This window comes from Clarias gariepinus, chromosome 15, assembly GCF_024256425.1.
Source record: "Clarias gariepinus isolate MV-2021 ecotype Netherlands chromosome 15, CGAR_prim_01v2, whole genome shotgun sequence".
Classification (NCBI taxonomy): Eukaryota; Metazoa; Chordata; class Actinopteri; order Siluriformes; family Clariidae; genus Clarias; species Clarias gariepinus.
Window position 1 is genome coordinate 15,762,998 of NC_071114.1, and position 14,309 is coordinate 15,777,306.

The window sequence follows — 14,309 nt, forward strand, 5'->3', positions numbered from 1 at the left end:
TAAGTCGGGCAAATTCTTTTTGTTTTCCTTCAACTCAAAGATCATCCTCTGAGAATAGTCGAGACTGGCATGCTTGTCTTAAGCTTAAAGTGCTGAGGAAAAAGGCAGAAGTGATGCAAAAAAGATGGATTGTATTCACAAATATGTTAATATTCTGCATGTGTTTCTAAAATGTATAAACAGCAAGGTCAAAATGAACTAGCTGCTACTTGGTAACTGCAAGCACAATGGCTTAAAAGGGTCAAGTCTTGGATGTATTAAAACAGTTCCCCATTTGTACCACACACCAAGGATGTTATGAATATTTTAGGTATTTTATATGGATATTATTTAACTATTATTTTGAAGAAATGTTTATGAACTCGATTTTTTACTTTAATTGAATGGTATTTACACCTTAAACAGGCATTTGGCCTGGGCACAGTTGAATTCAGGTCAGTTGATTGAAAGGCCAAAGGAAGAAACTTTCACTTCTTTGCCTTGAACAAGTATTTGGTTGATTATTTCGCAGTGAGCAATTCTGTCCTACCAGCTTTGAAGCTTATAAAACCCTTACCCCACCTGTCAGGAACCAGCACCTATTCCACAATCAAGCTCATTAAAACGACAATGTTTACTCATTTTAATGTTAGGTGTGAACATTAACTGGAACTCTTGGTCTGCATCTGCATGGCCTTTTATGCATTGGTCTCCCCCGGCTTTCTGTGAGTGCTTTGCTAAGTTGTGACATTTCGAAGATCAAGTCTTGTAAATCGGAAACGGTGATGCAACACAACTTGCATCATTTTAAAACTATAGCAATATCAAAAAACACTATAGTTGCTAATATGCTACTTTTATATAATGCGTCCAGGCCAAGTTTAAAGGAAAGGTACTGTTCAAGGCCTGTTGTCTTTGTTCAGTCATCACCTGTAAAATTCATGCTGCTTTCTTTTACGTTACCAACTGTGCTACAATGACAGGCAGAAAGTGTAGAGTTACCCAACCTCCTGTAAACAGAGGATACGGCTTTCAAAATGGCACAGGCTTATGCAATCCTGTTTATCTGAACTGAAGTGCCTTTCCCAAGTCAATTTTGTCATCTCATGTACAGACATAGATAAATACTAAACGTTCAAATCATTGCGTAGGAAAGAAAATCACACAGCACTCCTTTTTTATAGTGAGTTGCTAAAGTGTAAGGTGGAATAATAGGAGAGGATCAATATATTCAATACCCATGTTTAATGTTATAAAATTCAGTTAATTGGTTTGCTGAAACCTGTTGGTTCATTATACAATCTGGGAAGATTGCTGTATGGAGGGACTTTGTGTGGCAGACTGTTAGAAATATCTCCTGAAATTTGCACCTAAGCATGTAACAGCACACTCTTGTCCAAACCCAGTTTGTGATAAAGTAGAGTGAGAATGCTTTCCAGCTATTTCTGGCTCTCACACGCAGCAAGTGGGTGACGAGTTTGAAGGCTGACTGTTTACAGAAAGCAGAGCTTCATTACTTGAGTCCCGAGATGTGCCCTCTGACCCCATCGTTGTGAGGGTCGTTGCATGACTAAAGAACATGCTTTTGAAAGCTTCCTCAAAGAAGCAAGAAGAGTTTTTTTAGCTTTTGGATTTTTTTCACTGATTTTAGGTTTTTATAATCCTGACTCAAACTGAGGAAAGTGTATCACTTACTGTATGTCTTCTATGCTTTTCATTTTTTACTACATGGTATAATTACGATTTGTACTTGACTTTTTCTCCCCTGCTTTCTTTTAAGCATAATTAGCACTAGACCATGATTGAAATGTCAAGTGGCTTGATTAATACATTATTGATTAAGAAAATGGGAAATGGTTCTGTGTTGAAATCGAAAACAATAAGCCTAAAATGAAATTGCTATTATTGCAGTCTATTTAAAAAAATAAAGCTGTTATGAAAATGTAAAATGCAGAAAAGATGGAGAGAGATGGAGAGGTTTTTTGTTTTTTTTTAACTCTCTTTTATTCCTTCCGGAGAAGCTGTGCGTCTTCTATCCCTTAGAGAAAGAGCAAGGAAGAGAGGTGCTCCCTCCCAGAGGCTATCCCCTCTCAAATCCTAGCTTTAATTTTGGCATATGAAGCAAGGGACAGACATAATCAGATCAGAGATAAGAGCTGCAACACACACAGACACAGTGCTGATGGTGGATTTAGAAAAAACAACAACCCCGATTGAAGTCGACTAGTTCCTGCCATTGGAGTAAGTGAGAGAGAGAGAGAGAGAGAGAGAGAGAAAGGGGAACAGCCATGAGAAGGAGTGGGAGGAAGAAAGCGCCAGAAAGGGAGTGAGTGCATTGCGTGAGGGAAAGCGAGAGAAAGCGAGAGGGAGTGAGAGGGAATGGGGAGGGGGAGAGTAAGCGATGGAGAGACAGGAAGCATGCAACAGCCACTGAACCTGGGAGGGAGGAAGATTGGAGGAAGCAGTGGAATACGGAGGCTCTCGGCCAAACGCAGGAGCAATGGAATACAAGCAAAGGCATCATGTGCTTATTCAGGAGGAGGGAGGGATACTGTCAACGGTCCAGCAGCAGAGAACAACGTGGGGATAATATCAGAAACAGGCGCTGACGGGAAACAGAAGGAGAGGGTGGGGGTGTGAGCAAAGGAACATGCTGACGAAAAAGTTTCAGGCTTCAGGAGGGGTAGAACTTATATGACAACACCATCCAGCCAGGAACACTGAGAGACGATGCATGAGGGAAGGACAAATCTGCGCCGGAGTCTCTCCTGCCTTTATTATGTTTGCTGACACCAGAGGGCTTGGGCGACACACTGTCCCATGTCACTTCTGGCTTTCAAAAAAGAAGACTAAGATGGGACACTCAGCAAAGACTGGAAAGGGATCTTTGTTTAGTTTTGAACCTGAGGAATACAAGAAGATGGGTTCTCATGGATCTAAGCAGACCATTCATAATGGATACGGTCACCATCCTAGGATATCTCTTACCACGTTGAAGTGGCGTTCCAAGCTCTTTAGGACTGGTGAGAGCGGTCAAACTGAGTCGCGCAGTATAAGGTGGCGTAAGTGTCAGGGGCAGGGTTCACAACACAACAGCGCCTCTGTGAGGGACCGCTCAAGAGAATGCAGCTTTGTGGAAAACCTCCACCAAACCCAGACACCCCTCCCTTTGAGGAAATGTGCTCTGGATTTGCCGACGCAGTTCATAGGTCAAAGAAACTGTGGAGCGCCTGTTTGCGTGGTGGTACAACAATCTGGCTCTGTCAGAGAGCCACAGGCGCCTGGGCAAACAGAGGCAAATGAACACACCTTTGACAAACATCAGACACCTAAAGCCAGCTGCAGTAGCAATCCAGAACACAATAGTGTGGACAGCACAGGACAGAGTTTCTCTAACTCAATGGGACATGTAGCAGAAGACAGTGATGGGTCCAGGTCCATGCATGAGGTTTCCTTCTCTTCAGAAGTTCCCCAAAACATCACCATCAACCACAATAAGAGTGCTCATAAAGGGGATTTGCAAAATATGTCAGTCAACGGAGGGATGTCCCAGAGTGAAGAAGTTTACATTTTTAAATCAAAGGAAACTCAGAGAGTTCTCCAAGACCAGATCTGTAAAGTGGTTGTGAATCTAGAGGAAGTTCTCCATGGCTTGAAGCAAGTGCACTTGGAAATAAAGGAGGTAAAATCTCTGGCTTTGTGAATTTTGCAGATGTGCTTATAGATGTTTTTGATGTTAATGACTAGAACATAGCCTTAATTGTAGAATTGCGTCTATTCATGATATGGGAGTTGTCAAGCATGTAGCAGTTACTCATTAAAATGCGTTGTAAAACTCATAAACACAAGTATAAAACTTAACTCAGAGTTTTGAACGACACCATTTAAAAGAAAATTCCAAGGTAAAGAAAAAAAGTAAAGCAAAAAATAAATAAATAAACTGAACTACCTGCTCTATTTCCGAGGTGAATGCAGTGCTTGTAAAGGATGCTGTGCTGCACCTTTTTTATCATCCATTGTCAGCTGGAGCGAATAGAGTGGGGCAGCTGGAAGGCAGGGCAACTGTCTATTTTTAGTTTCATGCTGCTGCGGCCTAATCTCATTTACAGAAAAGCATCCCATTGGTGCCCTTGCATGTTATCTTCATCCATGTGGCACTGATTGTTTGGCATAAAACTGGAAATGGGTTCAGGGATATCAAGCATTGCAAACATGGGTTTGAGCAAAGCTGACATATGATAATGCCAAATGTTGTTCTCTGACACTTAGGTTGTCCATCAGATTGACCAGCTGACCTCCAAGATTGACCTGGGAGAGGATAGCACCGGAGAACTTTCTGGACATTGTAGCCCTAGTGATAGTGTTTCTGCATCAGAGGAAACAAAGCACATAGAAACCAGCATCCACAATTTTGGGCACCCAAACAACCCAGGTCTTGATGCTTCAAATGTACCAATGGGTGCAAGGAGGCTTGAGGCCTGTAACAATGAACAGACACAGCGTCAAAGACCTCCTAATGTTGCACCACCAGCGTATCCAACTGCACTTTCGTCTATGAACGACTCAGCACGGAAAGTCAATCATGGAACAACAGCGTCCCAAATTAAGGGACCCAAATCACAGGTCAATGCACTGTCCAGAAGCCAAAAGCCTCCTCCTTACCCCCTGAACAGCAAAACTTGGAGGGTAAATAAAGGGAAATCTCCCCCTTATGCAGGCAGACGAAGACTGCTGTCTACTACTGTGTAATGGGGTAGCTTCTTCAGGGCAGCTAGAGGAATAATACAGTTTGAAGAAGTTGGTATCCAAGGAGACTGGTGGCATTAAGTAAGTATGTTCACAGTGTCGCTGCGTGCAGTCGACTGATTCATCACCTTACAATTCAAACACAATTCATCTGAGTGCATGTTAAGTATGCACCATGGTGTTGCTGCATTTGTGTGTTCAGCTGTGCTGTTTTAGACCCACTTGTAACAAAAAAGACAGAAGACACCTGTAGATTAGTTCCAGTCTAAAAAGCCAGTGTGAAAAGAATGCAATCACTGGATTCCTTTGTTTTTAAGTTAGTAACAACTTGTAAACTCACTTAGTCACTTGCTCGCTCATTGTCTATACGGCTTAATCCTGTATACAGGGTCGCGTGGAGCCCATCCCAGGAGACTTAGCGCACAAGACAGGGTACACCCTAGATGGGGTGCCAATCCATTACAGAGCACACACATACACTCACAAACTATGGGCAACGTGGGGAACACCAATTAGCCTAATCTGCATGTCTTTGGACTGGTGCGAAAACCTACCAAGCATGGAGAGACCATGCAAACATCAGGCAGAAATCGAACCCAGACCCAGGAGATGCAAGGTGACAGTGCTAACCACTACACCACCATGCTAGCCATTTTGTAAACTGTATTTTTTTTCTATTAGTTTTGACATTTAATGTCTTAAAGCTTTACAGATTACAGCTGAATTCATCATTGAAGTCATGATTCAGTAAAGGGGCATTTGTATTGGGATACAGTATGGGATGAATTGGGATAGTAGTCCATTCCAGGTCACCATGCATACACACTCGTTCACATATTCTTACCTTAGGCCATACATTTTGTTCTCTTTCGGCTGCTCCCAGTTTCCCCACAGCCGATCACCAGATCTTCCTATTGAAATTGGCACAGGTTTTATGTCAGATGCCCTTCCTCATGTAACCATTTCAAATTTTTTATTGCATCTTCACAATGCGAGTGCACCAACATGTACACTCCCCAGTAGCTGAGGTTGGTTTATTGATGAGGGGAAAACGAACTACGGTGAAAAGCTAGCCACTGGAAACCACATTGTTTCTTTTATAATATTAGAAGCAGAGATAGTCATATATGTTCTCAAGTTCAACACTCGTATATAAGATTATTGCAACAACAAGAAGAAATGCCATAGTGCATTTATTGCTATGCATAAGATACAAGAGTATAAATTACGTTCAGAGGAAATTTTATGACTTCAATGAACAACTCTCTAAATTAGCTTCATTATAAATCACTCAGTCACCTAAAAGCAGTCCTCTTCAGTCAAGCATTCAGAACCCAGCTGGATATTTCCGGCTGAAACTGCTTCTTAAGATTAATTGATTAATGTGAACACCTGGAGGAACACCAAGATGGCAGAGCTTTGGCTCAAAACCACAGGGAGAAGAGGTATAATGGATGTGCTATTGTACAGAACACAGTTATATGCACAAACTTTTTGCTGACGTGAGTAGAAACACCTCATACTGGACCAGATAAATGAAACCACAAACAAAATAACAGAGCTATGTGAGCACCACATTCATTAAGAATGTGCTCTTATTATCAAGAAAGTGTAAGGGTGTAGTTTAAAGGTGCAGTTGAGCTTTAAGTGGGAAATGCGGTTTATAATTAAAGTATTTACAATATTTAAATAATATTGTATATAATAATATTTGAAAAATACAACAAAACCATCTGACCAATCATATCGCAGAAGTAATTCAACAGCAAGATTTAACTTGCTTTAAAAAGTAGAAGACATACTATAGTCAAATAATTAATAATATAAAAAACTCGAAAGAATGAATGAATGCATGCTAGTTTAATTTGTGCCTGTAAAAACATTTTCTCCACTGCACGTATCTCAAACTAAAGTTAAATTAGAGCTATCTCTTCAACCTCTGGAGGTTCTTTGTACCTTTTTTTTTTTACCCCTCACATTGCAGATCACAAGGAACCCCATGCAATTGGCTGGCCCACAATAAAAGTAGGCTCAAATGTCTCTTAGTATCAGTCAACATGATGCTTATGGTCGCCAAGAGACAGTTGACATGATGTTTTGGCACATAAAAATCTTGTTAACTTTAAATTTGAATTCTGATTGCAACAACCAGACCAACACTAAAATTTTGACCATCTGTATGTGATTACAAAATGAATTAAATAGGCTTATGTCCATTTTACTGGTGCACATGGTTATTCAACATCACGATAAAAATGTAAAAACTCACTGTGTGAGGAAATCACACTTGGGATACGACATCTCTATGCAGACTATTTTTTTAAAAGAGCATTTATTAAACTAGATCTTACGCAACATGATGTTTGGATGATAGCCTAGGCAGCATCATTTTTTTGTGTGTGAGTAAGAAAATTTAAGCTTTGCTTAAATTTATTATTTTTTTAGTTCAGATGTTTAATTATTGTTGGAAATCCAAAATCAAATGGATCAGTAAAAAAATAATAATAATAAATGCATCTTGTAGTCACAATAGCAACATTTTGACCACAGTCTTCTGTTGATTATGAGAGGGTAATGATGTCACAATCAATGATAACGGAAGAAATGAATTTATTAAAACTGTTTACACTACCAGATCATAACAGAAACTGAAAATATATTTATATGTCAAAGTGTGGTAGAAAAGTACAACAACCTTGTGATTTTTTTAAATTCCCTTCAGGCAGAGGCAGATGACACTAATGCTTGTTTTTCAAAGGGAAGGAATCCAACAGCAGGAGGAAAAAGGACATCTTTCATCTCTTCTTCTGGCTAAATCTCCTTTGCTCCTTTGGTTAGAGAACAGTTCGGTAAGAGAGCTTTGGGGACTACAGCCACATCCATACATTTATTTCCTTTTTTTGTAAGAAGAAACATCTCAGAGTTCAACCATTCAGAGCTCGTCGTGACGTGTCCTGCCGATTATGGTCAATTTGGAGAGCTCAGCCCGGAATTTTCCATCTTTGTGAGTCACTGAAGGAAACAAAAATAAAAAACATGAGCAAACTCAACATGCAGTGGGATCTCAGCTGTTAAAGTTCTGCACTAGTGAGCAGAAGGTCGAGTTCAAATCCCAGGACTACCACTGAGCCATTGTTGGATGCTTGAGACATTTGAATGCTCAATAGCACATCTGTATGAGTGAATAAATTTCAGTTTCATTTGTGTAATTACAATTTGTGTTAAAATATGTCTGCTGAATGAATAAATGTAAAATTGAATCTCAGGGCTCTCTGCAATTACAGCTGTCCAAACTACAACTTGAAGGATGAAAATGGCTCTCTCTCATAGATATAATCATACTGTCAGTAGAGATAAATATAAAAGCTGTGTTTCAGAGAAGTAAAACATCCAGACTTTGGTACCCCAGTACAACATAGAATCAAAAATCAAACAGAAATATTATATGGCATCAGTATTCTTTTTTTTATTATTATTCATTTACCTGGCAATTAGGGGTTATTGTTCGATTATCTATCCATCTATCTATCAATCAATCAATCAATCAATCAATCAATCAATCAATCATGCAGTTAAAATAATTTACACTAAGCAAGTAGTGAAGTTGGAGGATCAGTGCCTGCATTCAACTTAAGCCAAAAATGAGAAATCTAGCTCAGGGCGTTATAGCATCAAAGTAGGAAAAAACACCACAATAAGAGCATGTGTTTTGGTAGTAATAAGCTACCCAGCTACAGGAGTTGTATTTAATTTCTCAAAACTGCAAACTGTATGATCAAAGTTAGAGTTATAACCAACAAACCTAAAGTAAATACTACCATAAACTCATTTAACATTGTAAAGTAATATTTTATTCACTAATAAAACTGTGAGCAGACATGTACATGATATTATATGCTTTATTTTATTTTATATCAGGCTGGAGGACACCTTCCTAACTTTTCGTGGAGGAATTACAAGTTAAGGTGGTGCTTCCTAGATGTCCAAAATTCACTCATAACCTTCAATTGAGGCAGTACAAGTTTACATTTACCAGATCACATTTAAACAGGGCTCCACCACTGTTGATTCAGAAACTCATGTCAGTCAATGTAATCAGCAGTGAAGTCAGCTCACCTGCGGAGTCACCAATTATGTACTCTTCTTCCTTCAGAGCCACGTCCTTTAAACCTCCTACAGCTGCCTGGGACTGAAAGAGAAGGAGAGTGTGAAAATTAGAATATAGAGATTTTTTTACACTGCAATTTGATTCATCAGAATTTACATTTTTAAAGAGGTCATACCCTGATATTGAGAGTTAGGAATCAAATGAAGGGCTGATTCACAGCCGAGCAAAAAAAGAAAATTCTTCATCCAAAAATGTAATTTATACATTTGTTTATATATATATATATATATATATATATATATATATATCCCTGGCCTATACATATTTTTGTGATACGATTGCTGCTTTTATGCTGGAGCTATGAAGCTTAGATAAAAATTACGAAAAGTTTAGGAAGGTCTTAAGTCTCTGGAATGAACATCATTTAACATGCCACTCATGCAAAAGGGTCAGAAGATACCTCCCCTCTCTGGGCAGAACCATTTTATCATATAATAAAGGTAATTATTCAGAAGAATTTTATATTGATTACCAGTGATGCTTTAATTTAGAAGGACAACAAAATATCACAATATTTCAGTAACAGTATGAAGATTGGAGTATAGTTTTTATGATGCTAACCCCATGGGTCACTGTTAGCTACGTTACCCTCCTACGTCCAGACTAAAAGAACAGAACTAAAGAAACATGTGGATTGTCCGAGTTTATTGAGTGGAAGCAATTTACGTATTTGCTGATGTTGTGATGTGAAAACACATTCATACTACAACAATGCCTAATAAATTCACTATATATGCGTCATAACTTCACATGGAATGCTGGAATTATGACAATATATTTAAGTGGTCATGATAATAATTCAGTTAAGTAAAAAAGAGCTCTCTGACTGGTAGACTTCAAGGCACACAAAGCACTATAGTAACTCAAATTTTATACACACTATGTTATGCTTAAATTGTTTATTCCAATTGTACTGTACACAATTTTAATACCACCTTGACTTTAAAGAAAGTGATCCAAAAGGAATATGGGTTAAGACAACTAAGACTAGCTGTTCAATTAGGATAAAACAAGGCACCATATATAAAGAAGAGTTTGTGTGCCTATGGAAGATGATACAGTTTAATGGCTGAACTGCACTACTGGAAGATTTAGTGCACAATGTGTTTAAGAGGCACTCTTTCATTGGTCCTTTTCAGTTCTCTGTCAGCTATGCCTTTTATGGTGTCACTAAATGTAAACCTGTAGCGCTATGAACATGTTTGGTAATTTACAACTGATTTGGCATTCATTTACATACAAACATGGGTGTGAAAGTTTTGTAAATCTGGCTGGAATTCTTTTTGCAGTATGCAACTTTTCTAAAAAAATTATAAAAAAAAGTGCCATTGTTAGTGCTTAATATAAGAATATGTGGTGGATCTGCTTTCTTCATGAGAAAATGCAACATCTTGAGTGTTTTTCACAGGTACGTTACTCACATATGCACCGGCGTATTCAATCTTCGCTCCTTTAATCTCAGCTTTGAACTGTGTGAAAAACAAGTAGGATTTTCCTTGGGGCCTTTGATTTAAAAAATAAATAAATAAAAAAGTGTGAGAACAATCAATCATATTTCCTTCATCTCACGATCACAGGATACATGACAAGTTATGAAAGTAAAACAAAGACTCAAAATATCAACAACCCTCTGCCTGCATCACATTATTTCACAGACAGAATCAATGCACCCCCTGGTGTCCTAATGGACCAGACCAGCTAATGGTAATTTTTCTAATAATGAATACACACAAACATCTACCAGTTACCATGATGCAAATAAATGCATTATGCATTTGCAAAACAGGCCAAAACTGTATATGACCACAACTCTTACTATATACACCAAACCTAACATCTACATGGAATTCTTGACTCTTACCTCCATACTGAGCAAGAGAAGAGCCTGTCATCGTCACTCAAACCCACACTCATTTGCCATTGCTACAGGGAATGAACACACACGTACACACAGAATTGTTATAGGCAGACTTGACATCTTTGACAACACATATCTAAATTGTTTTAACCAAAGGATTTGCACACCATATATATTAAAGCACTAAAGGATTCAGCGCCTAATGTAATATTAATATAGTGTTTATTCAATAAACATAAATATAATAAAAATATATCCATGTTATATATATTTTTTTAATAAAGCACTTACATAACATAAAACATTATATCCATGTAGTGTAACAAAAGCTGTCCATTTGTTGTGCAAATCTTTAAATACTGATGATTTTACTTCTCTCTACATTCTACATTGCAAATTTCTGAAATGTTGATATTTGAGGTTTTTTGAGCAAGGAAAGCTATTAAAAAATAAGTAGCATTATCATAAAAGCCATGGAGTAAAAATGATATGGCCCAGCCCAATGAACATAAATACAGGCCAGTGTTACTGTGGCAGATTTTTCCCCCCCCCTTGCAGTTATCACAAACTGTATGTAAACAAAAACACTATAATGGTTTCACTTAGATCTTATCCTTCTTATCCTGCTCCTGAAATTCCCCAATGTGTCTAGTTAATGAGTCAGGTACTCTGTGATCAAGGAAAATGCTGTGATCAAAAAGAATAAAATTGTCCTCCTGGGATATGCCAAATGCAGCCACAGTAAAGTATTTCCCAAAATCACGTATCAGTAACTGATCAACATTTGAACAAAAACAGCAACTCACTTCTGCCATTTCACTTATAAGGCTGCAGCATGACTTTAGTCTCATGACGTATGAATAGGGGACTTTTTACTATGCATAATAAGTGAGTTAATGTCTGGGCACAGTTTATGAATGTGATGAAGCAAAGGCAGGAGTGCACTACAGCAGTGGTTTGTACTTCAAGTTAGGTCGGTGAGTTTTTATTGAGTTATCATTGTTATTTACCGGTTTAACTAAAGACCTATTAAATGGGTTTAATTTAACCTTCAAAAACAGGAAGTATGGGTAGCACAGTGGTTAAAATTCACTATTCAGGTCTATTCAATGATGGAAACTTTAAAGCGCTTTTGTAAGTCAGTCACCCTAGATAAGAGCATCTGCCAAATGCAAAATATAAATGAAAGGTGTCAGAGTACTCCTCAAGGTTTAAATCTCAAGCAGCATATTTACATAAAGTATACTAAATTCTAACATGATCTGATAATACAAGTAAGTCCAACAAGTTGTTGCTTAATTAGGGAGAAAAATGTGGCGGTGTGGGTAAGGGAGGTTTTGTTAAACACACAAGGTTTCTGACACATCTGTGTTAGACATTTACATCATGCAAATGACGTCTGTCTTACCTCATTGGTACCTCCTTGAGACGCATAGGTGAATGTGCATTCATATTCTTTCTGTAAAATAAACAACTTTTTTTCAGAATTTAGAATATATAACATTTTTGCATTTACCAAAAGAATTAAATAACCTTTGGGAAAATAAATAAGATGAAGACAAATCAAATTAACTAATCACTACAGATTAGCCACTTACTAACGATAATTAGACGGAAAGCGGGTGTTTACGGGAGATGTAGTTTTTATTCGACAATCACGGTAAAATTAGTGGGGGATACATTAAATATATATATTTTTTAACTTCTAGGGAATTTAAGACATCAAATACAATGTTTAATTAGGAAGACAGAAGTTTACAATAAATCAATAGGTGTATCTTAATATAAAATAAAAATAAAGAATTCACTTCCGTATGACAATCACACCGATTGGTACAGTCTTGATGCCCCGCCTACTGACCAATCATAAGCTGACTTGTGGCATCACGCTAATCACGTGACCTTCTTTTCAACGGTGACACGCATCCAATTTTCAGTATTGTTGTACAATGTTATTTTTGTAGTAATATAAAATTTTCGCTTCCTTCAGTACATAAGCACCTCTTTTATCCAAATTTAGTTAATGTTTTATCATACAGATAAAACTTTATATTTATTAAAATGCACTACACAACACTACATTTTGTGTTATTATGTGCAATCAGAGATTACTTACAATGTTCTCAGTAAATGAATGCACCACACCTCCCGGTTTAACGTTGAACTCCACTGTCTTAGCGTTCTCACTGGATGCATTAGCAGCCACCAACATGGATAACACAATCACTGCTTTTGCCCAAAACAAAAAAGGCGTGCTGCTATAACCGAAATCCATGGCTGTGTGTGAAACGTAGCGAGCAAACGCTTTCATCATATTTTAAAGTCAACCGTCTTGTTTTCCTACCCGTATTCTGGTAAACTCCGCCTCCTGTGCTATGATTGGCTACCACTGTCACGCGTGTAAAGTGTCAATGCGGAAGTGTAGTGTTTTTTTCATCAATATATTTTAAACATTATTCTTTGCTGCTGTGTAAAAATTATCTTCGGTATTTTACATATGTATTCGGTGGGTTACAAATTAAAAATAGTAAAATATTTCCGTTGCTTTAACGTGATGTATGTGCTCTTTTGCCATCTACTGGTCACCCTGGATACACACACATACACACATCACACACTACGGGCAATTTTTGGGAATGCCAATTAGCCTAACCTGCATATCTTTGGACTGTGGGAAGAAACCCACCGTCCCAACATGCAAACTCCATGCACACAGAGACGGGAATAGAGCCTGGCCGGGGATCGAACCCGGACCCTAGAGGACCACTACACCACCCTGCCGCCCCATATTGTACATCATATTTTCTTAGATACATCTATACGAATACACATGCTGAAAACCTCAAAGAGCTCCAGAATTTTTTTAAATAAAAGTTAAAATTTACCTACTGCTGTTCTGTATATATTCAATAAACCATACAATTGCTTACATAAATTACATTTTTGGGTAAAAAATTTTTTTTTCACAGTACTCAAACTTAACTGCTGTACTTAAAAAAGAACAAAAAGAAAAGAAAATGGAACAAGAATAGCAATTACAAAGTAGGAAGCATTTTTTCCAAAACATAAAAACATCTGAACATAAGGCCAGAACATTAACTGCACACAAAATGATTACTACGGTAGCTTTACCAGATAAAATGTCCAGTAAACATAAATGCAGATGGCGGACTTAACTGAGAATAGATGGATAAATTTACAAAAACGTTTCTTAAACATGATTTATTTATTTTTTTTACATCTACCAAACCACCAACTTGTACAGGACTCCATATGGACTGCTTTAAAAGAACACTATTATATTGCACATCAGGTAGTATGACTATCGCTAGAGGGCGCCATGTAAAATAAAAACGCCGCTTCAGTACAGATACACAAGAAAGTCCTTTTACTTATATTGTACTTCCGGCTTGATAATTTAGCAAAAATGGTATACTGCCAAAAAGTTCTAATATTTACTGGTTAACGTACTAATTTTGGATTTACTTATTTTAATAAAAAAAAAAGGCATTTAATTGGCAAAAAACCCTCACGTTTTTTATACGATAAGCCCTTATT

General features: G+C 37.7%; 2 protein-coding genes across 2 annotated transcripts; one reads left to right on the plus strand and one right to left on the minus strand.

Annotated features, from left to right (window-relative positions):
• The first annotated feature begins 2,392 nt into the window (after positions 1-2,392).
• LOC128543367 (uncharacterized) lies at positions 2,393-7,587 on the plus strand. The gene is made up of 3 exons (XM_053513765.1): positions 2,393-3,661; positions 4,249-4,806; positions 7,448-7,587. Exons 1-2 carry the CDS (start codon positions 2,714-2,716, stop codon positions 4,726-4,728), a joined length of 1,428 nt encoding a protein of 475 aa, XP_053369740.1. The 5' UTR covers positions 2,393-2,713; the 3' UTR covers positions 4,729-4,806; positions 7,448-7,587.
• On the minus strand, positions 7,319-13,105 carry mydgf (myeloid-derived growth factor). Its single transcript, XM_053513766.1, has 6 exons — positions 12,868-13,105; positions 12,160-12,210; positions 10,755-10,816; positions 10,315-10,396; positions 8,842-8,914; positions 7,319-7,737 (listed from the first exon to the last, which is right to left on the minus strand). The coding sequence occupies exons 1-6, from the start codon at positions 13,063-13,065 to the stop codon at positions 7,658-7,660; spliced, it is 546 nt and encodes a 181-aa protein (XP_053369741.1). The 5' UTR covers positions 13,066-13,105; the 3' UTR covers positions 7,319-7,657.
• Positions 13,106-14,309: the final 1,204 nt, after the last annotated feature.

What these genes read in the sequence shown, in the direction of transcription:
- LOC128543367 (XM_053513765.1), top strand. Translation starts at nt 2,714, where the DNA reads ATGAGGGAAGGACAAATCTGCGCCGGAGTCTCTCCTGCCTTTATTATG. An exon ending in TGCACTTGGAAATAAAGGAG is followed by an intron (nt 3,662 to 4,248) that starts GTAAAATCTCTG and finishes TCTGACACTTAG; the next exon opens with GTTGTCCATCAGATTGACCA.
- mydgf (XM_053513766.1), bottom strand. Translation starts at nt 13,065, where the DNA reads ATGATGAAAGCGTTTGCTCGCTACGTTTCACACACAGCCATGGATTTC. An exon ending in ATTCATTTACTGAGAACATT is followed by an intron (nt 12,211 to 12,867) that starts GTAAGTAATCTC and finishes TTTATTTTACAG; the next exon opens with AAAGAATATGAATGCACATT. An exon ending in TTCTCTTGCTCAGTATGGAG is followed by an intron (nt 10,397 to 10,754) that starts GTAAGAGTCAAG and finishes TTTAAATCAAAG; the next exon opens with GCCCCAAGGAAAATCCTACT.